General features: G+C 36.1%; 2 protein-coding genes across 2 annotated transcripts; both read left to right on the top strand.

The window, feature by feature from the left end:
* The first annotated feature begins 523 nt into the window (after positions 1–523).
* On the top strand, positions 524–2,254 carry si:dkey-22f5.9 (liver-expressed antimicrobial peptide 2-like). Its single transcript, XM_017493295.3, has 3 exons — positions 524–726; positions 935–1,101; positions 1,231–2,254. The coding sequence occupies exons 1-3, from the start codon at positions 655–657 to the stop codon at positions 1,268–1,270; spliced, it is 279 nt and encodes a 92-aa protein (XP_017348784.1). The 5' UTR covers positions 524–654; the 3' UTR covers positions 1,271–2,254.
* A 155-nt stretch (positions 2,255–2,409) lies between these two features.
* phka1b (phosphorylase kinase, alpha 1b (muscle)) lies at positions 2,410–22,046 on the top strand. The gene is made up of 32 exons (XM_017493294.3): positions 2,410–3,947; positions 4,272–4,430; positions 5,639–5,686; positions 6,678–6,846; positions 7,043–7,125; positions 7,231–7,311; positions 7,433–7,531; positions 9,583–9,729; positions 9,873–9,926; positions 10,038–10,160; positions 10,245–10,340; positions 10,886–10,993; positions 11,909–11,987; positions 12,136–12,270; positions 12,371–12,480; positions 12,603–12,747; positions 12,918–12,996; positions 13,676–13,746; positions 13,964–14,125; positions 14,208–14,284; positions 15,106–15,251; positions 15,611–15,764; positions 16,688–16,767; positions 16,861–16,939; positions 17,040–17,169; positions 18,423–18,524; positions 19,184–19,299; positions 19,380–19,424; positions 19,550–19,684; positions 19,771–19,824; positions 19,916–20,116; positions 21,759–22,046. The coding sequence occupies exons 1-32, from the start codon at positions 3,867–3,869 to the stop codon at positions 21,930–21,932; spliced, it is 3,522 nt and encodes a 1,173-aa protein (XP_017348783.1). The 5' UTR covers positions 2,410–3,866; the 3' UTR covers positions 21,933–22,046.
* The last annotated feature ends 55 nt before the right edge of the window (positions 22,047–22,101 follow it).

The raw sequence follows: 22,101 nt of genomic DNA, 5'->3' as shown, positions 1-22,101 counted from the left end.
AATTGGGGTTGTAATATCATAAACTGTCCAAACTTATAATTTGACTTTTTAGTTCTGATCATTTGGAAATGCAAGAAAGGATTCCTGGAAAATCACAAGCAATATATAAAAGACAATTGCATGAAAAATAATTGGCCTAAAACATTTGCACAATTTAACTAAGGCTTAAATGCAGTCAACACCTTTTTCAGTCATATTCCATTTTTAATCATGATTTATTGCGTAATAGGTTATTTCAGTTAATCTTAATTCTTTGTTCTTTAACAATTTTTTATTTATTTATTTATTTATTTTTTACAAATGGTCCTATAAAAATAAACTTGACATGTCTTAATTTATTTAGTTTTTCTTAATGTTTACTACCATTATAGAAATATTCATGGCATTTTTGCATACAGAATGTGAAGCTATAAACCACATTATGCCCCCAAAGGCCAAGTAACAAGAAATTAATGACTGCCAGGTTGGAGATTATCTCAACTGTCAAATATTTGACCATGGTGATTTCACTGGGGCCATGAGAGTGACAGGTGACAGCGGGACATAAAAGCTGAACGAGGCATAAAAGCCTGTCGTACAGTTTTATAAAGCCAGACTGATCTCCTGGACTCACACTCAACCAAACCAGCGTTACACTTTTAAGAAGGAACTGCCATGAACATGCAGCACAACAACCAAACTATGACCATATTGTGTCTTTTGGCTTTGCTTTTCACAATGCATCAGGTAAAGTTACAGCTTGTTTACTGAGCTTTTTTAATTATTTTAAACTTATGAAATGTCATACACTCGTTTTCTTTACATTTATATTACAAAAAGTATATTATTGCTATATTTGATTAACACTTACATTAGTCCGATTGAGTTTCCTAATAATAAGTCACATACTGTAAGCTGTAATGTAGCTATAATTAACTATAGCTGTGTGTTTTAGGCATCCAGTGCACCAACACTAACGTCTAAAGGTACATCAGATATCGAGCAATTATACACTGTACTGCACCGTAAAGCTCGTATGACTCCGCTGTGGAGAATCTTGGCCAGTAAACCACATGGTGCTTACTGTCACGACCATATAGAGTGCTCTACATTACTCTGCAGGTAAACAACATTTTAACACAAATTAATCAGTACAGATTACTTTCTGTATGTACACTTGCATGCATTTGGACCTGAGAGACATTTATTACAAATATAGAAGCATATTTTGATCTCGTTTACTCTCCACAGGAATGGCTTTTGCTCTTTTGATGAACCTGTTCATTCCTAGTGGATCTGGAGGTTAAAAGAATTACGTTGCTGGTGCCATGTGAAACTACACACAGCCAACAACAACAACAACAACAACAACAACAACAACAACAACAACACAAACAGAGGTATACAAAATGAGAGCAATACAGATTTATAAATATTAATTATTTTTAATTGGAATTATGTTAGGACAGCAAAACGTGTGCACATTTAATTAAATTACAAACTTAAGTAAAAAAAAATCAATATGTAATTTTAAAATGTCCCATTTAGAATATGTAAATAATAATATTTTTACTGTAAAAATATATTAATTGCATTCATGTATTTATTAATTAATTGTACAAATATATTCACAGTAGTGTAACTCAGCTATACATTTATATCTTTTTGTATAACTGTGTAGTACACAGTTAAATTATTGTAAATATATTATTAATTATACGTGTTATAATTACACATATAAACTATACGTGTACTAAACTGTATGTATTTTTAACTAAATGTATTATTCAAATGCTTAATATAGGCACATGCTATTTTTGTCATTTAATACGCTGACAAAACGTTACACTTGACACACTTTTTTTTATTTTATTGTAACTATTATGTTTTTTCTCCCCATTTTAATCTCGAACATATTGTACTGTTATACCATTTTCCATGTACAGGTGTAGAGCACTCAATACAAATAATACATTTTATTAAGAGAAGTGATATATTCATATACTGTATTTTTTTATTGCCAACACCCATGAGAGAGTGAATCATTATCACAAAATTGTACTGTAAAAAAACACGTCGTACTGTTCAAGGCCTTGATAAATGCATTATTAAATTGAAATTATTACTGCATTCGTTCATGAATAATTATTAGGTTACCAGGATCCTTATTATTGTAAAGTGTTACCTGGATGTACAATGGATGTACAGGTGCTGTGTGCTGTGAAAAAAACCCCAACAAAAAACATTCTCAAATAAAAATGGTGTAAATGCTTAATTTTTTTCTTCTAGTTGTCTTTGCTAAAATATTGGCCCACCCACACAATGTTGTTATTATTACACAATTATTAGAGTTAGAGTTTTATTTAAAAATAAATAAATTACTGAACGTTGCAGGTCCACAAAGTCATTACACAATAGAAAATATCACAGGAGCACCTACATTTTAACTGTCATCAAGAAATCCAGATTCTATGAACATGCAAACTGAAATCAGTCCCAACTCTGCAGCCACACACCCACTTTACCTAGTAAATAAGTGTAAGGTTTCATATACTCTCCTGCAAGCTGGACTATAGCTGAATAAATGGAACCTAATTTATTTTCTGATGCAGTAACCGTCCTGCCACATGTTTGAATCTACTGCATGTCCTACTGCATGTACTGCATGAAGCTGATTCTCAGCTTCAGCTGGTTTTGTAAAGTCTTCCAAAACCTTTTCTGTGTAATACATGTTCTAAATAGAACACAGAAAAATCCTACATTTACCCTCATAACTAATATAAATATGCAAATTAGAAACACGCCAACCCAATATAATGCAATAACACTTACCTGTCACAGGTTCAATACTATATCAGATTTCTTTCCTTTTTCTGCACACCCAAGTTTACAAATATTTAATAAGCAAAAAGCATTTTATATAAATGTTTTTGTTTGTTTTTTGCTCCGTCAAACAAAATAGTTCCCAGAGAACTGGATAGAGTGTTGCGTGTTGCCATGCAACAACAGACTGACTGACTGACAGCCCATAGTAAGTGTATTAATGTACTATATCTCAATTTGCCTACTTATACAATGCACTAAAAGTATGTCCTCTTTTTGTGAAGAAAAAGTACATACTTTTTGAGTGTGTAGCAAAAGAGTAAGTAAGTACCAGGACATAAAATGCTGTTGCCTAGTTATGCACACTGTCACCGTAAACAAACTCCTTGTTGAATTTCAGCTTTTCTTCATTCAATATTCCTTATATAATTTATACTATATAGTTTGATTTAAAATGACCTTTATTAATTTTTTGACATCTTATTTACACCTCTCTAAAATGCGTTAAAAAGCAAACAAAACTCCTCCTCCCTGGCTCAAAGAGTTGTGGGAAATATGAGCTGAAAAAGTGTCCACAGATCAACACAGAAAATGTACAGGAAATAGTAGACCATCCGGGTACCTTTGGGATACTCATTTCAACATACTACGATTTGGGACACACTAATTCTAACCTTGGATACTATTTAGGATGGATAATTCGAATTGGGATGCAGCAATGGTTTCTTGTCCAATCAAATTAGTGGAACAAAACTGTTGTATAATGGAAAATATCACATATAAGCCTATTAATTTTACAGTATAGAAATGGCCTTATGTTCTGATTTGCCCCACTCATATTCAAAACATTCATCTGTGTAAAACAGAAACTTTGAAAATATTTGATTTTTCTGATTTCCTCAGCCAGGAATGGAGTGTAACAGATAGCCCTACAGAGGAGTGGCTTGTCCCCCCTCTCTGAGACGTTGACATTTGGTTCTGTTACATGCCTGGTTAATGATAGCGTAACATTAGGTGCTGCGAAGCCCATTAGACTGAACATTAGCAAGACTGAGGAGGTAAACATGATGAGAAGTCGCAGCAATTCAGGAGTCAAGCTTGACAATTATGCACGAATGGTCCATAAAACAATCCTCTTTCACCAGGTAAGAGAAAACTTGCTTGTTGGACTGATGACTCAGGAAAGGTCAATGTTTAGCAGAGTTATAATGTCACCACTTACTTTGTGTCTCATAATATGATAATCATGGCTGAGTTACACACATGCATCAGAACTTACATTCATTTTACATTTCTATTTGAGATGTTAGATACACATTAACAATAATTTCTCATTTACTTTATGCCCATGGTGGAGCATATCACAATGTGGATGCCATTCAAGTGGACTGTTTTGAGACAGGTCTACACATTAAAACACAAATTCTTGCAAAAATGTATTTCTTTTTTTTCTGTGATAAATTTCTAAGGATCCGGTAACAGGGTTACTACCAGGAAGTGCTGATCTCCCACATGCCTGGGTCCGAGACAACGTGTACAGCATCCTGTCTGTGTGGGGTCTGAGTCTGGCCTATAGGAAGAATGCTGACCGTGATGAGGACAAGGCTAAAGCCTATGAGCTGGAGCAGGTGGAAGTTATAATGTTCTGGAGCCAGTGCATTTACTTTTAGGTCCTTAACTGGATTATTTGGAATTAAGGTTAAATTAAACAAAAAATATATATATTCTGGCATTTTTTAAGCCCTCTGCTGGTTGCAAAATGAATTACAATTTTATTGACTTTAAGAATTTTTGTCCTTCCCCCTAATGACCCTACTTACTCTACTGAAGCTACATTTTAGGGTTGGGTGTCAGAATCAGAGAGGTGTTCATGAACACATGCGTTTTCACTGTATACTATCAAAACAAGCCAATGAAGATGGTTGTGGTTGTAGGTCATTAGGAGGGATAATTTGAACCAAGTTCTGTCTTTGCAGTGCCAGTTTTATCTTAGCTGAGTAGCTAACTATAATGCCACTAAAGTTGACTTCCTAACTATGAAATTAACAAATAAGCTTAGCTTGCTAGTTTGCAAACATGCCTAATTTATATTGCTTTAAAAAAAAACCTAGAGAGCTCACCTAAAATATTTCATCAAGACAATAGCTAGCTAATGCTAAATGGCTAGGTCATGCTTCAACTGAGGTGTTGCCTATAATGACACATTTAGCTATCTAACTTTGTTCAACTATGACATCTGTTTGGGCAGCACAGTGCCACAACGTCGAATAGCACTCCCTGTCCTTCAGTAGGACTCTATATAAGTTAAAGGATAACATTTTAGCTAATAGCTAAGGTCAATCCGATTCCTTACTAAAATTCTTGCTAGATTCTTCGGTCACATTATTACCAAGTAGCGTCAGGTTACGATACTCAGGTCTTTTTCTCTTTTTGTTGATCTCATTTTGTTTACAATCACTAAAGGGGTCCATATTGTGAATCACAGATTTTCAGATGTCTTTCAAATTCTGTGATAATCTATTGGTCTAGAAACCCTTTTATTTCTAAGCAGCTACACCTTTAAACATGATCATTAATTTAGGAATAATCTCACCAAATATAATTAATTGGTTCAACATGTATTTTTAGATGTATTTTTACATCTACACATTTACATAGTCATGTGTGCTATTTATAGTGTACATGTGTCTTCTTTAAGTGAGAGTGAATGCCAAAGTGGAAATGCCATGGGGCAAATTGCTCAGCTCATGTTTCTCTTTTGATTACAGCAGTTGGGAAGGGTAGAAGCAGAATCAAAGTGGCTCTCTCATTCTTTCTCTCTCTTTTCTCTGTATAGACTGTAGTAAAGCTTATGCGAAGCTTGCTGCAGTGTCTGATGAGGCAGGTATGAACTTTGTATTATAAGCAAATACACAAATCGAACCATTTAACTAGCAGCATGCCATATTTACATTATCTTCTCGTATGCAAAATTCCCAAAGGAGTCCTATGTAAGTTCATTGTAATTGGGCATGGTGAATTGGCTCACATTGAAAAATGGGTGTTAATGGGAGTTCATAGGACACTGGATATTTATGGGTTATCTATTGGAATATGGCTCGATTTCTATGGAGTTCCTGTTAGATTTTTATTGCTTAGTCTTTGGAATGTGGTCTGATTCCTATGGGGTTTCAATTGGATTTCTATGGGGTTTTCATCCGATTACATGTATACTATGGGGTATTCATCCGATTACATCAGACGTATTCATTGGAATACATTCACTGGAATTTTAATAGATTCCTATTGGATATATACAGGTTAGTCATTAGAGAATTTGGTTTGATTTCTAATGGGTTCCTACTGGGTTTTTATGGGTTAGTCATGGGAATATGGAATAATAATGTCTATGGGAATCCTATTGGATATGTGTAGGTTAGCCACTGGAATATGGTCTCATTTTAAATTGATTCCTATTAGAATTTTATGGGTTAGTTGTTGGAATATGGTCTGGTGTCTATGGAATTCCTCTTGGCTACGTATGGGTTTGTCATTGGTCTGAATATGGTCTGATTTTTAATGGATTCCTATATGATTTTTTTGGGGTTAGTCATTGAAACATGGTCTGATCTCTATGGGATTAGAATAAGATTATATGGGATTATATTATTATGGGACTGTATCCTACTGGACAGAAGTCCTGAAGACTTTATAGATGTTACATACAGACTAAGGGGATGTACCATGAATACCCCACGATTTCCATTATCTATTAGTGATCTATTAGTATATGTGAAGTTCTGCTATTAATATCCCATTTATACCGATAGGAATCCTATGGGGATTTTCCATAAGGGTTGCCTAGTTGTACTGATGAAGTACTGATGTATTCCTAGCTGGACAAAGTGGAGAAGTTCAAGTACAGCAAGAGCACCACAGACTGCCTGCATGCCAAGTATCACACAGGAACGTGTGCTACTGTGGTCGGTGATCAGGAGTGGGGTCATTTACAGGTAGACGCTACCTCCATCTTTCTGCTGTTCCTGGCTCAAATGACAGCTTCAGGTCAGCACTGATAAGCTCATAACACTAAAACTTTATTTCTCCCTCTGTATCATTGTTTTTCACATGGTTAACATCTCTGTCACCTGATATCCTTTTTGTCAAATGTAATATTGCGTCATCATTATGAGAAATAGAAATGTTTAAGACTTCTAGCTGTTTGAACAGAGTTAGTTAATATTTGTTTTATGGTGTACAGGGCTACACATTGTGTACACACGCGATGAGGTCGATGTTGTCCAGAATCTTATCTTCTACATTGAAACAGCATACAAAGTAGCAGTAAGTGTCATGTGCAGCACAAATTCACGACACATATCTGAATTCTTATTCTTCAATATTACCATAGGCTTAAGAATAATGGGTTTTCTTTGGGATGGTGTTTAGGATTTTGGAATGTGGGAACGAGGAGACAAGACAAATCAAGGAATCCCTGAAATCAATGCAAGCTCTATTGGAATGGCGAAGGTGAGAGATTTGGTTTGTCTTGAAAGTATCATGGAACCAGTGCCATTTGGAAATAAGATTGGAGAAAGGGTAGATCCCTGTGTTGATGTATTTGATTGATTGCCAATCGTGATGTATTTAGGCAGCCCTGGAGGCCTTGGACGGATTAAACCTTTTTGGTGCCAAAGGTGGCCCAGAGTCTGTTGTTCACGCTTTGGCTGATGACATACAGCGCTGCCAAGTAAGAGTGGCTTTTGCTTTGTCACATTACATCACATGTCACAAGGGGAAGGAAGAGCTAGGTTATTTTTGCAGAATTTAATAAAGTATTCTCAGAATACAGAATTGAATAAAAAAAATATTCTCAACCTCTTACCACAAATGTAGACATTCAGACAAGACTCAAATTGTTTGCTTTTCATCAACTTTTTCTTTATTTTTTCACCGGAGCTATGCGGTAAATGTAGCTAACAAAAAATGAAAGTCTCAACTCAAAATCTCATCGTAAAGCACACCCTGTACAGTCAAAATTTTTGAGACACTTTTAACTATAAAATACAATCCAGGAACCCCTCATGACAAATGTATTTTATGAACATAAGCCAGTTATTCAAATATTAGACTTAATTTTTGTAAGATAATATGGTTATTTATTGGAGACACTGGGGCTTTTTCATTAACTTTCCACCAAAAGAACACATTAGGTCCAAGTATTTATAAGAATTATTGAGGTTTGGATTAAACCCATTCAAGTGACCAGTCAAACAGGCTAATAACTATAAACAAAAATAAAAATAAAAAAAACACCATATCAATCATAAATATGGTGGTTTTGATAATAGGTTGTGATTTCCAAAACTGAAACAATGTAAAAAAAATATCACACGGCCCCTGGCTATGCTTCATGGACTTCTGGGACTCCTCTTTGAGAACCACTGTTTTAGGACACAGCATTTGGTCACTTGCCAATTCCCACCCACCACCCAGCTCCCCTCTATCATACAACAGCCACCAACCAGGGAGGGTGAAGGCACACACGCTTCCTCTGAGACACATGAAGCCAGCCAACTGCATTATCAAACTGCTGCTCATGTTGCATCACAGGGCAGCGTAACACACTCTGAGGAAGGCGCTATCTGCCCTCATACAAATGCCCACAATTGGCTAGTGTCACTGCGATTGATAGAAGAGAGTGAGTATGCAATCCTTCCTACCCAGAGAATGCAGCCAATTTTGCTCCATTATCTTCTGGCAATGGATGGCTGTGGCATCATCAGGATTCATACTTGTGATTTCCTGACAATAGGGTGATCACTTTTCTGTTGCACCACTGGGGCTGGTTTTGGCATTATTCTGTCCTAAGACCCTGCTGTCCAAACTATAAAACCAGAAACATTGCACACCAACTGTCTTGGCCAATCAACTACATTTGAAGTAATGAAAAATGATTAAAAAAATTTGAAAATGTATATAAAACTTTAAGTTTATAAAAGTAAATATAAGTTGCATTGTCAGTTGAATTTGGGGAAACCACTTGAAGCATTCGTTGTGTTGAACTATTTCAATTGCTTTTGTTTGATTTGTTCACAGCAAACAGCTGAAGGTTTGTAAATTATAACAATAAACCTGATTTATAATGAGGGTTGAATAATTTTGATTGCAACTGTATATATATATATATATATATATATATATATATATATATATATATATATATATATATATATATATATATATATATATATGCAAAAGTTTTAGGCACATGCAAAGAAATTCTGTAGATCCTTCAAAAGTGCCTTCAAAATAATGAAATTAAATGTTTACATTTTTAAAAAATACCGTAAGGAGCAGTAAACAGCAGTAAATGAAACAAAGTCAATATTTGGTGTGACAAAAAATTAAAATTAAAATATTAGTCTTCGGTACAGTTTGTGCAGTTTTATAAGGAAATGAGCTGTAAGTTTTATTGAGCATCTTGCAGAACCAGCCACAGTTCTTCTGGAGACTTTGACTGTCGCACTTACTTCTTATATTGGCAGCAAAACCCAGCAGCTTTCATTATGGGTTTTTTTTTATGTCTGAAAAGTGGTCTCGTAAGTAATATGCTGCTTTTGTTAATGACATAAAACATTTATAGGTAACATTTAATTTTGTGCTAGAAAACCAATGTTTGGGAATCTAAAATGCTTTTTGTACTGACTTGATAATGTGCTTTATTTCATAACTTTTTTTGTTGATCTATTGCTTTAATTATACAACAGTACCATTACGTTATTGCCTCACTCTCGACAGTCAATCCTCAGCTCCATGCTGCCTAGAGCCTCCACGTCTAAAGAGGTGGATGCTGGAGTTCTTTCCATCATCTCCTACCCAGCATTTGCAGTTGAGGACACTGACATTATTAACATTACTAAGGAGGAGATCATCTCAAGACTGCAGGTGATCTGATAATGAAATCTGAGATCTACAAAAGCAGCAGGTTTATTACGAACTTCTTAGCCTGTTGTTAAAGATTGTAAGAAATTGTAATGATTGCTGTTCTTTGTCTTTCCTAAAATGTCTGTTCTTTTATTCTTTCACAGGGCAGATATGGATGCTGTCGTTTTCTCAGAGATGGCCACAAAACCCCCAAAGAGGTCAAAATACATTTTGCATAAATTTTAAATTAAATTGAATATTTATTCGGAGCCAATAGGCCCAACTTGTTGCCCACATGAGCTATGCTTTTATCACATGTGTTTACTCAGGATCCTAATCGTTTATACTATGAGTCATCAGAGCTGAAGCTCTTTGAGAATATTGAGTGTGAATGGCCATTGTTTTGGATTTACCTCATCCTAGATGGAATTTTTATCAACAGTCATGAGCAGGTTCGAAACATAAAGGTCAAAAAATGCCAATTATTCCCATTATTTGGCTAGTTTATTAAACAAAACTTGTGTGTGATATTCCAGGTACAAGAGTATCGAGATGCCTTAGATGGCATTCTGATCAAAGGAAAAGATGGACTGCGTCTCGTTCCTGAGCTTTACAGTGTTCCTCCGGATAAGGTACAGCAGCGCCTGACCAATCACAAGGCTAGATACTAATACATAAAACAAATGTGTTTACTGCAGGGACCTTTCTTGCTTTGGGACAGATGCAAAAAAATACGAAAAAGAAATCGAAGAAAAGAAAATAACAGAGCAGCTTGACTGCCACCATTACGTCAGCTTTTCCATGATTAAACTGTAAGATTTATGGAATTTTTTTTGTATGCGTGAAAAATATCTCTTTCCTTGATGATTCTTGACATTACATTTCTGTCACAATAAACTTGCATAACTCTCGATTAGTCTACCAACAGCTTGTTAACATTATTGCAGGTGTATATAATTAACATAATTAGCATTAGAAAGTAGGGGAAGAGGAAGAGATGGGGAGATTTAAGTTTGGGGAGCAAGTTTTTCAAAATAGCAACACCCAGTGTTCCAATATTCCATTAGCACAGGCTACAGTCTGGATGTCCCTGGTCTATGGCCTTGAACTTTATGAGACACACTGGTTTACTCCAGTAGACCCTGAACTCTAACTCTGTGTCTTTTATTTAAATAAGGTGGATGAAGAATATGTCAATCCCCACACTGTGGAACGAGTGCCAGTGGGCAATTGTCCATTGAAATGGGCCCAGTCTTTGTACATATTGGGTAACCTGTTGGCAGAGGTATGGCAATTGCGATAATGTGCATACTCATGCTTCATATTCTCCAGTAAAATACCTGGAATACCTTTATTTTAACATGCATTTTTTTTTACTATGCTACATATTATTTGGATATCCAGAGTTTTAAAAAATATTATAACTAGTGAGAAAGAATGAATATTGTGGCAAAATCTTACTATTAGGTTGTTTCATTTGGGTGAAGGTTTTAAAGTGTCTACAGTTAAATGTACCCAAATATTCAAAGGTAAAAATTTCCTTGAATGAACTTATTCCCCAATGAATGATGTACCTTAAATACAATATTAGGCTAAAGGTTTGTGGACAACTGACCAACATTTATATGTGCTTTTTGACATTCCAATTACATCTTTAGCCACCCACTCCTGTTATAACAACCTCCATTCTTCTGAGAAGGCTTTCCACTTGATTTTGGACCATGGCTGATTCTGCCACAAGGGCATTAGTGAGGTCAGGCACTGACGTTAGACAAGAAGGTCTGGGGAGCAGTCGGTGTTCCAATCCATTCCAAAGGTGTTCAGTAGGGCTAAGGTCAGAGCTCTCTGCAGACCACCTGAGCTTTCCCACTCCAGCCTTCGTAAACCATGTCTTCATGGACATTGCTTTGTGCACAGGAGCATTGTCATGCTGGAACAGGTGTGAGCCCCTTAATTCCAGTGGAGTGAAATTGTAATCCTACAGAATATGTACAAAGACATCCTAGACAATTGTATTCTTCCAATTTGTGGATACAGTTTGGGGAAGAACCACATATGGATGTGATGGTCAGGTGTTCACATACTTTTGGCCATGTAGTGTATTTCAAAAAGAAAAGAATGACAAAAATATAGAAAAAAAATCACTGTTGAGAATGTACATATTAACTAAGCCATTCTTTATTTTTGATTGCTCTGTTAGGGTTTCTTAGCACCTGGAGAGATAGATCCCCTCAACAGACGTTTGGCCACCATACCCAAGCCTGATGTTGTGGTACAGGGTAAGCTGTACACAGTGTGTGGTTGCAAATTGTAGTTCTGTATCTGCAGTTTCACATAGTTTTTATGTGTAAGTCCATGGAAGGATTTTGGAAGTACAGGTTGAATTTTATTCTGTGGCATGAGGCATAAGTTCCATCTTGTTTTCAGTGTCAATTTTGGCAGAGACAGACGAAATTAAACAACTTCTGCAGAACCAGGGCATCGATTCGGAAACGCAGGACGACATTCATCCGATTAGAGTTCAACCCTCTAGAGTTCTTAGTCACATCTATGCCAGACTTGGTAAGATGAGTACTAACAAGAATCAGGGACTTGCATATAATATTTTATGTGCCACATGGTCTTCTTGATGTGTCAAACACAAATCTGTATGATCTTAAAGGACGTAATCAAAGACTAGGTCTGACTGGGAGGCCATATCGCAGTATTGGTGTGCTGGGGACATCCAAATTCTACATCATACGCAACACTATCTTTTCCTTTACTCCTCAAGTGAGTGAATTTGCTAAAGGTTGCAAGCTGCAATGATCTGACAGTACAAAATATACATCAAATAATATATATTTATTGATTTAAAAGGTGGTCTAAGCTATCGTTTTCTTACTTGTCTCCAGTTCATAGATCCCCAACAGTTTTACCTGGCCCTGGATAACAAGATGATTGTGGAAATGCTCCGTATTGATTTCTCCTATCTCTGTTCCCGTTGGAGGATGACTGGCAGGCCTACTGTCACTTTCCCAGTATCTCAGGGCATGCTTAGTGAGTATTGGAAAGAAAATGTTAAATCTAACATTCTCAAAGGTTCAAACCTCTATTAAGGTTATAAAGTTGTAACTTTCCATAGAATCGGTGAGGAACCCATTTTGTAAGAATGTAGTGAAAACATAAATAGTAAGACTTGTTCCAATAGTTTTTCTTATTCATTTCAGCTGATGACGGCAAAGAAATTGATCCTGCTGTACTGGCTACTTTGAAAAAGCTACAAGATGGCTACTATGGTGGGGCAATGTAAGAACCTTGAGGAAAAATTCTCCCTATTTTCACTTTGGTGACCAACATTAACCACAATGCTAATCGACTAATCACTGATAATAACACCAGAAGGACTTAGCCTTCCATTCATCTCTACCAAAAGAGAGTGATGCAGTGGCTCTTTTAGCTCTTTAGTCTGTCCAGCTCTCTCACATCTTCATCAGTACACTCTGCACAAACAGTTCAAGTTCAAAAGCTTCAAATTTCATGCTGATACTGCCATCAATGCCATCATGCACATCATTTCGAAGATCACTAGTTAGCCAAGGCAAGTCCGCCATAACTCACTGCTGCAATGCAAATCTAATTTTTAAGAGCTAACAGAGAATCCTGACTCTTATTAGTTATGTTTAAGATCAATTTTAAAAAAGGCCTATTGAATGCCATTGTAACTGTGCTAGCAATGTCCCCCTTCACACAGGAATAATGAAAACACAGCATTAACCAACCAAACAGCACCAGAATCTCTAAGATCACTAAGCACATAATGAATACTTAAACATTAATATAAAATATAATATAAATTTAATACAAATATGTTAATATATGTATAAATATTAACATATTTAATGTTTCAGGTGGAGTTTTCCTTTAAATACTTCTCCTAAACCATATGGAGAGCTTTATGTAAAAACCCTGTGTTTCATATATTTAGAGTGAAAACTGGGAAACTGGCCTCATTTCTGGACACATCCTGTTGCGCTCACCTCACATTTATGGATTGTGGTGAGTGAACTTAATTTTCTGCATTTTGTGATAACTAAAACACGAGTGTCCTCATTTTTCATTTTACAGAGGAAAGCCTGGCTTTGATGAATTTTTGATGAAATAATGCCCCCCCCGAACCCTCACAAAACCTGTTCTAATAAAAGAGAATAGCTTGTACTACTGTTTCTCTTTTTTTTGCACTTCACAACATATTGAACTGGTCATGTTCTCACAGAGGTGGACGACTTGGCAGTGTATCTCGATCAGCTACTTGCCTTTCCCCAGCAGAGTCCCATCAGTGCCACTAAAGGAGGACTCAGCCGCTTCAAAGCTGTGGCGAATAAAACTCGAGAGATGGTGTCTCTGGTGAACAAAGCCAAAGTACTGAACATACATAGTGAGTTCAGCCTTCTTCACATGCAGTTCTACTTCAGAGTCCAGAGCTCTTTAAAACTCACATTTATTATATTTTGTGACAGATGCGTGTCTGTATCTCCCTACGAAACTGTTTCGTGACCCACCACCAATCCTCCACCTTACAAATAAAGAAACCCAGGTACATGGAAATGGAAATCCAGATTAAAGGAATACTCCAGCATTTTAACCTAATCTTTATCTACTTCATCTGGGACTGTTTTCAGTGTGCAATTGCCTATGAGTAGAGAGAAACTGGGGACATAAGCATTATAATCTGAATCGAGCACCCAGAAAATCAACTTATGCATGTGTGTAACCCCTGAATACATGAAACATTCTATGTCTAAATAGGTTGTCAACTTGGAATATGATTCCTGCAGCTTATGTGCAATTACACTGGGAAATCTTGACACTGTAGAGGAAAAAATACATAGAAACACATATTTATGTAATAAAGAAATTCTAAGGGCAGCTGTTGGATTCTATTAATAAATTTTTAAATAATGCAATTATGCAGTATAATGTATATTCAAAACTACAACAAAGGTATTAGGATAAGACAGACAAGAGAGAACGTCTCGCAAATGCAGTCATGTTGTGTCAAATTCCAAGATTGTAGCAGAAAGGAAAATTGCTGTTGCGTATGCTTTTCCAAAGGTTTTGTGATATCATGCTCAATCAGACCGACATAACTACATTTGTAAAACAAAAATTCTTCCCACTGAATGAACATCTTTTACTAAAGAAATAATGAAAGCCTATACGAAAAGCATATATATAACAAAATAAATTAAAAACTGCCCTTAGTGAGTTTCTTTTCTTTTCATAGGAAAATGTGTTGAAATTACTGTCTCATGCACTACAGATACTGTAGATACAGCAGACTACAGATTGAAAAGAGTACACTTTGCATTGTGTCTCACAATGCTTTCAATTTTAAAAGCTTTTCCCTTCGATTAGGTCCCTCAGCCAGAAGTTCCTCCTTCAGTGAGTCTACCCAGAGACGTGAATGGTGGAATTGATTATCTAGCCCTTGTGCAGATGCTGAAACAAAGCCAAAACCTACAAGATCAGGCTGATATCCTGTACATCTTTTATAAGGACAAGTACGGACATGGCCCTCTGTGGGAAGTGAAATGATATTGAGTAGTTTCTGAGATTCTTGTCCGAAATTATATGACATGAACAAAAGTGATTGATTTGATTTTTCAAAACACTCACAGAAAGCTAAACTACATTTCTATGATTTCTCATAGAGCGTAATATAAATTTGTGGTTTGTTATATAGTACATTGTACTATAAATACTACATATTTGCATATTCAGTACAAATACTGCACTAGGCAAACAATATACTGCATTGTTTAGTCCAATCCGAATATTGCGCAAGAAATGGCAGTTTAAAAAACAATGTTAGTATGTATTTGAGTGATTTGAGTAAACATGTCAGTAAATGTGTTATTAGAGGTATGGACTGGGATACGAACCTGCACGGGAAAGGCTGGACAGTAAAGCGACTCCTGAGTGACTTGTATGAGAAGGCAGGTAGCCTGAGACACTGGGGACTTATCCGAATGGCCTGTGGCATGCTCCACAGGAAAGTGGAAGAACTGGATGAGGTGACTGCCATGTTTAACACAACTGCTGTCGAATTATCTGTTCTTGCTCATTTTACTCACTATACCTAAATATCCTGGCACAAAAAAAAATCATCTCCCTTCTATACATTTGTACAGACTTACAAAATAGCACATGGCATAAATAAGGAATTAAACACAATGGGATGTGCTGTAATCGGAAAAAAAATAAATAATCCAGGACTTTGGTGGTGGTGTGCTGCTGATTCTTGTGAAGTTCATGTGGGTGATGTGAGGTTAATTATTTTTCAATAGCAGCACATCCTGAAGTGTTTTATTTCTCTTATTCCACAGCAATTTGCCAATGATTACAATTTATTTATTTATTCAAAAGTGACACGTCATGCTTTTGACTGTTTATGGTTGCAGCTAAGTTCTAGCAACTATAAACAGTCAGTCCCTGTTTTTTTCTCCACTCTCTCTTTTTCTCTGTATTGAAGTTAAAACGACAAAAGAAATAAAATAAATACAGCTTATAATGTTACCAAGAAACCAACCTGGAAGCATAAAGTCCTCTTTTATGAAGACTTGGTGAAAAACGTATTGACTGTTTTATAATGCTGAGTCTGGAGACTCCTTCCATAAATGTTAAATAAACAACTCCTTACAGAAAAACACAAAACAATTTTTTGTATCCATTTATTATTATTATTATTATTATTATTATTATTATTATTATCAGATTATGTACTGTCCATCATATAAGTCCCTGTATATTAGTTACTATAGAAACAATAACACTTTAGAACAAGTGCATTAATATAAACCTATGATTTGCCAAGCAGCTGGAACTTTGTCTGAACTGATGTTATAGAAACAAATAAACAAACAAACAAAATACAGTAATAAAATATACAGTACAATGAAAGCAACATTGAATTGTAATGTCCATCTTCTAATGACAGGCTTGTACAGATTTGCTTGCTCACCAGAAGCACCTGACAGTGGGTCTTCCTCCTGAACCACGAGAGAAAACCATATCAGCGTGAGTTCCTGTGCATGCAATCATACTATACACAGTACCATTTAAATTCTGGGCCACTCAGTCATGTGACATGTTTTTCCTGCCTCCACATAGCCCCATGCCCCCAGACAAGCTGGCCAGACTTATTGATGAGGCCAGTGAGGACAACCTCACAACTGCAATCCTCACTCAGGTTAGCTTCCTTTACTATCTTCTATTTCTGTTTTTTTAAATAATACAATTAAAGTTGTTTGTAATGTGTTTGTATTGACACTCATGTACATAATTGGCAGGAGATCATGGTGTACCTGGCTATGAGCATTCGAACGCAGCCAAAACTTTTCAGTGAAATGTTCCGCCTTCGCATCGGCCTCATTATTCAGGTCATGGCCACTGAACTGGCACAATCTCTCAACTGCTCTGGTACTAAATCAGTCCTCACATAGACCTGCATGTACCACAATATGAACTGTGTTCAGAAAAGCATGTTTAAAAATTAACATTGCTTGCACTTTCACTGACAAAGAAATCATTTTTTAAAACGTGCTTCACAGACATGAAAACTATTAACTACTGTGAGGAATAGCAGATGGTGTATTTTCAGGTTGAATAATATGTATTTAAAGCACCCTGTCAGGTATATAGAGCTTTATTGAACACAGCAATCAAGACACATACTTAATCTAGAATCAAGGTCAAGGAGCAGGCAAGGGTCAGGCGATCAACAATCAACATGGACTAGGTGCAGGCAAGAGCAGGTAGAGGAAACCAGAAAGACAATCAACAAACAAAGGCTTTGTATTGACTGATATGAGTGTGAAGGTAACTGAGTCCAGATGTGTGCAATCAGTAATCAGGTGACCGTGAAAATGAGAATTCTGGGAGTTTAATGCAGCCTGACAGGACACACCTCTAAACTGAGAAAATGCTTTAACTCCTTTTTAGTGGCTGATTTTAATTATATAGATTTGGGTTACATCTATTGTCACTGTTAAGAATTCACATTCAATTCTATTTCAAATAGAGAATTTCTCAGTAGTTCCAGAAGATTCCCTTACATGTAATCATGTTTTTTTCCACATGTGATTATGTGAGTAATATGTGATCATGTGTGAGAAATGCATTTTACCATGTTGTGCCCTGAGATTGCATGTGTGAATCTGAGCAAACACATGTTTACCATAATAATAATATGTCAAAATAAAACCACATATAGGCTAGCCTTAACTTGTGAAAAACAAAGAAGAATGAAGCATGTGAACAAGAATCACAAGTGATAAAATAAAACAAAAATATAACCATGTGTTTTGCCAAAGGTGAATCATGTGATTACCACATGTGACTTTTATCCTTAGTCACAGCACTTGTGTGCTAAACTAACTAGCTTACTAACCTAGCTTTTTTCTTTCTTTCTTTCTTTTTTTTTGCTACTGGTAAATATTCTTGTTAAAAATATATTGAAGCAAATTAATGATTATAAACTGATTAAAAGAAGAACATTTTAATGTAGATTCACAGATCCTGGAATACTTTATAAGGATGAAAGTGTAGGAATGATTTCTGGGCATTCAAAATCATATTGAATAACTGATTAATTGATTAATTATGGGTGCTTAAATTTCCTGGTTGGACAGAGATAAGTTGGTTTATTTTTGTTTGTTTATTTTTAATCTCAGGTGAGGAGGCTACTGAAAGCCTGATGAACCTGAGCCCATTTGAGCTGAAGAACCTCCTCCTCCAGATCCTCAGTGGCAAAGAGTTTAGAGTGCAGAGAAGCAGTGAGTTTGTTGATAATCTCACTTTTATTTACACATGGACCTCATTCATCATATTTTAGTTAGGTTGAGTGTAAAGGTTTTTGCAAGCCAAACCGAATCTATAATTCCTCCTGATCCTGGCACACAGAACACTAAAGAGTTTATGGTACATTGTAGCTTGAGACATACCAGATCGGTCACTTATCTGTCACTTAGTTCTGGCTCTAGGTTTTAAGTAATACTTCTTTAATTAACGCCATTAAAAATGAAACAACTGAAACAAGAAATTTCACAAAATTTTCATTAAATTTGCATGTGTAATTGAAATAAATAAGCTATTTAAACTTGACTCTATATTCTGCATATAAAACTGCAGTAAGTCAACACCAGTTGTATGATTTGAAGACAATCAAAGTTCACATTAGCAAGTGTACTTATATTTAAATTTACACAAACTAGGAAGCTCACATAGTTTTTCTTAACTAACAGGATTTCCATGAATATCAAATTTCTTGTGGAAGTGCTAATACAAATGATTTATGGATAAATCCATTTCTATCCAGCTTCATAAAGGGGCCCAATGTCCTAAATGAGACTTTTGTTGAAGTTGAATTCAATTTTTTTTTTTAAATTGATGTTAGGATATGCGTTATGTGTATATGTGTATGTGTTTATTTCAGTGCGCTCAACTGGAACCGGTGTAAGTCCAGCCATTTCTATCCAAGACAAGAGTAAATCCGGTTCTGCAAAAGGTCAATTAAAAAGCAGCACTCAGCTCAAGTGTGATGTCAAACCGGTATGATGCATAAATTAGCGTAATTCCTTACCTTCTGTCTACTGTTTGAGCAAACAACCTAATTACTGCTTTTTTAAAAGCCTTTATCAGTGCATTCCTTGGATATTGACAACATTGAGTCAGGGGTGAGTAATGTGCATGATAAAACTCAACCAAGAAATTCTGAGGAAACTGTAGTGAATAATTGTTTAGGTACTGTTTTGTGCTAATGCTTTTAAAAGCTCTTGATAAGTACTTATGTTTCTGTCAGAGGTATAGACTTCCTTCCATTGAGTCATTTCAAGGTTCTTTGGGAGGCCAATGGCTTCGGCGTCGCCGTTTAGATGGAGCTCTCAACAGAGTACCTGTTGGTTTCTACCAAAAGGTCTGGAAGATCCTACAAAAGGTTAGCAGAACCACATTTCACTGAATGCTGATGTTTGCTCTAGTGAATTTATTTAGGCTAAATCTTCTTTCCTTTTTGACTGAAAGTGTCATGGACTCTCCATTGAAGGATGCGTCCTTCCATCATCAACCACAAAAGAGGTAATACAACACAGTATATATAGTTAATTGTCTCAATATGGTATGGTATAATTCATTACCATAAAGATATTTTCTAATTAAATGTAATCAGATGACTCCCGGTGAGATAAAGTTTGCTGTACACGTGGAGACCGTGCTGAACCGTGTCCCACAGCCTGAGTACAGACAGCTGCTGGTGGAGACGATCCTGGTCCTGACCATGCTGGCTGAAGTAGATATCCATAGCATAGGAAGCATCATTCATGTGGAAAAGATTGTGCAAATGGCCAGCGACATGTTCTATAAAGATCAGGTAATCCTCACATGAAAATTTATACAGGGCCTTTCATATATAATATTAGCACTCTTTATTAAAATGGACCAAAATGCATATAATAAAAAATAACACATGCAGTGAGTGATATTTTTGAGCTTAACATATGGGGACAGTGGGTAGTTTCATTACAATATTTTTTCAAAACCAAAAGCTGTTAAGTAAGCCAATTTCCTCATTCAATATTATCGAGACTCCTTAAATTAATATTGAATGAAGCCTCCCTTGGAGAATAGCAGCACTAAGCAGTTTTTGTCTAACAAGTTTGGAGACAGTTGCTGCTGCAAATGCTGCTTTCCGTAGAGTTCAAATACAGAGATGGATGGTGACTGCAAGAATTTTTTTGTGTTTCTTCAACCATTTCTATATTGCTTTGTATGTAAGTTAGGGGTTGAAAACTGTACAACTAAGTAACCTCATGGCAGAGATACCACATTTTGAGCTAAAATCTAGCTCACCTTTTTCAGAAACATGCCAAAATTCTGCTACTAAGCTCAGTTACACAGTGGTGCTTGAAAGTTTGGTTTGTATTTTCTATATATCTGCATAAATATGATCTAGAACATCATCAGATTTTCACACAAATCCAAAAAGTAGACAAAGAGAACACAATTAAATAAATGAGACAAAATTATTATACTTAGTCATTTATATATTGAGGGAAATTATCCATTATTACATATCTTTGAGTGGAAATAGTATCTGATGTGACCCCCTTGTGCAGCAATAACTGCAACTAAACGTTTCTGGTAACTGTTGAGCATTTCTGCACATCGGCTTGGAGGAATTTTAGCTCATTCCGCAGTACAGAACAGCTTTAACTCTGGTGAATTTCGTCACATGAACTGCTTGCTTCAGGTCCATCCTCAACATTTCCATTGGATTAAGGTCAGGACTTTGATTTGGCCTTCCAAAACATTAGCTTTATTCTTCTTTAACCATTCTTTGGTAGAATGACTTGTGTACTTAGGGTCGTTGTCTAGCTTCATGACCCATTTTCTCTTGAGATTCAGGTCACATTCCATCAATGATGGCATGTTGCCCCAGCCCAGATGCAGCAAAACAGGCTCAAACCATGATACTACCATGTTTCACAGATGGGATAAAGTTCTTATGCTGGAATGCAGTGTTTTCCTTTCTGCAAACATAAAGCTTCTCATTTAAACCAACAATTCTATTTTGGTCTCATCTGTCCACAAAACATTTTTCAAATAGACTTCTGGCTTGTCCACATGATTGCTAGCAAACTGCAGACGAGCACCAATGTTCTTTTTGGAGAGTAGTGGCTTTGACGAGCATCAACAACTCTTTCTCTGAGGTCCTCAGAAATCTCATTTGTTCGTGCCATGATACACTTCCACAAATATGTGCTGTGAAGATCACCTGATTGTCATCCAATTTATTGAAAACACCTGACTCTAATTTCACCTTCAAATTAACTGCTAATCCTAGCGGTTCACATACTTTTGCCACTCATAGATATGTAATAATGGATCATTTTCAAATCCTATTTCAAGTCATATTTGAGCCCTCATTTTTTCTAGAAACTAGTTGATATTTGGGAAATTTTTTAACCAAGTACAAAATGCCCTGGCATATATCTATGTCTCCTCTATTACAGAAAGACCTGGGAGCAGATGATACTCTCCTGGAAAAAGATCAGTCCAACGGTATCTGTAGGTTACTTTATGACAGCGCTCCCAGTGGCCGTTTTGGAAGCATGACCTACATGTGTAAAGCTGTAGCTGCTTATGTTGATGAATTCCTGCCAACTGGGTCCTGCTCGCTTCAGTGACACACTCAGCTTGAGATTTTGTTTATGGCTAAAAATGTGAGTGGCCAAGACTGGCATGAAAATTATCAACAAAATAAAGTTACAATCTGGCTGCAAAACAGCCAAATTACTTTGTGGATGTCTAAATGGGTGCTTTTATTTGAACTGTTTTCTATATAAGTTCTGACAT

This window comes from Ictalurus punctatus, chromosome 18 (assembly GCF_001660625.3).
Source record: "Ictalurus punctatus breed USDA103 chromosome 18, Coco_2.0, whole genome shotgun sequence".
Classification (NCBI taxonomy): Eukaryota; Metazoa; Chordata; class Actinopteri; order Siluriformes; family Ictaluridae; genus Ictalurus; species Ictalurus punctatus.
The sequence above is the reverse complement of the archived record's forward strand: the minus strand, read 5'-3'. Positions and strand labels throughout refer to the sequence as shown.

Bases quoted from the DNA above. Each gene is read 5' to 3' on its own strand.
- si:dkey-22f5.9 (XM_017493295.3), top strand. From the start codon at position 655: ATGAACATGCAGCACAACAACCAAACTATGACCATATTGTGTCTTTTG. The intron at 727-934 runs GTAAAGTTACAG...TGTGTGTTTTAG, and splicing joins TGCTTTTCACAATGCATCAG to GCATCCAGTGCACCAACACT. The intron at 1,102-1,230 runs GTAAACAACATT...TACTCTCCACAG, and splicing joins TGCTCTACATTACTCTGCAG to GAATGGCTTTTGCTCTTTTG.
- phka1b (XM_017493294.3), top strand. From the start codon at position 3,867: ATGATGAGAAGTCGCAGCAATTCAGGAGTCAAGCTTGACAATTATGCA. The intron at 3,948-4,271 runs GTAAGAGAAAAC...TAAATTTCTAAG, and splicing joins AAACAATCCTCTTTCACCAG to GATCCGGTAACAGGGTTACT. The intron at 4,431-5,638 runs GTGGAAGTTATA...TTCTCTGTATAG, and splicing joins AAGCCTATGAGCTGGAGCAG to ACTGTAGTAAAGCTTATGCG.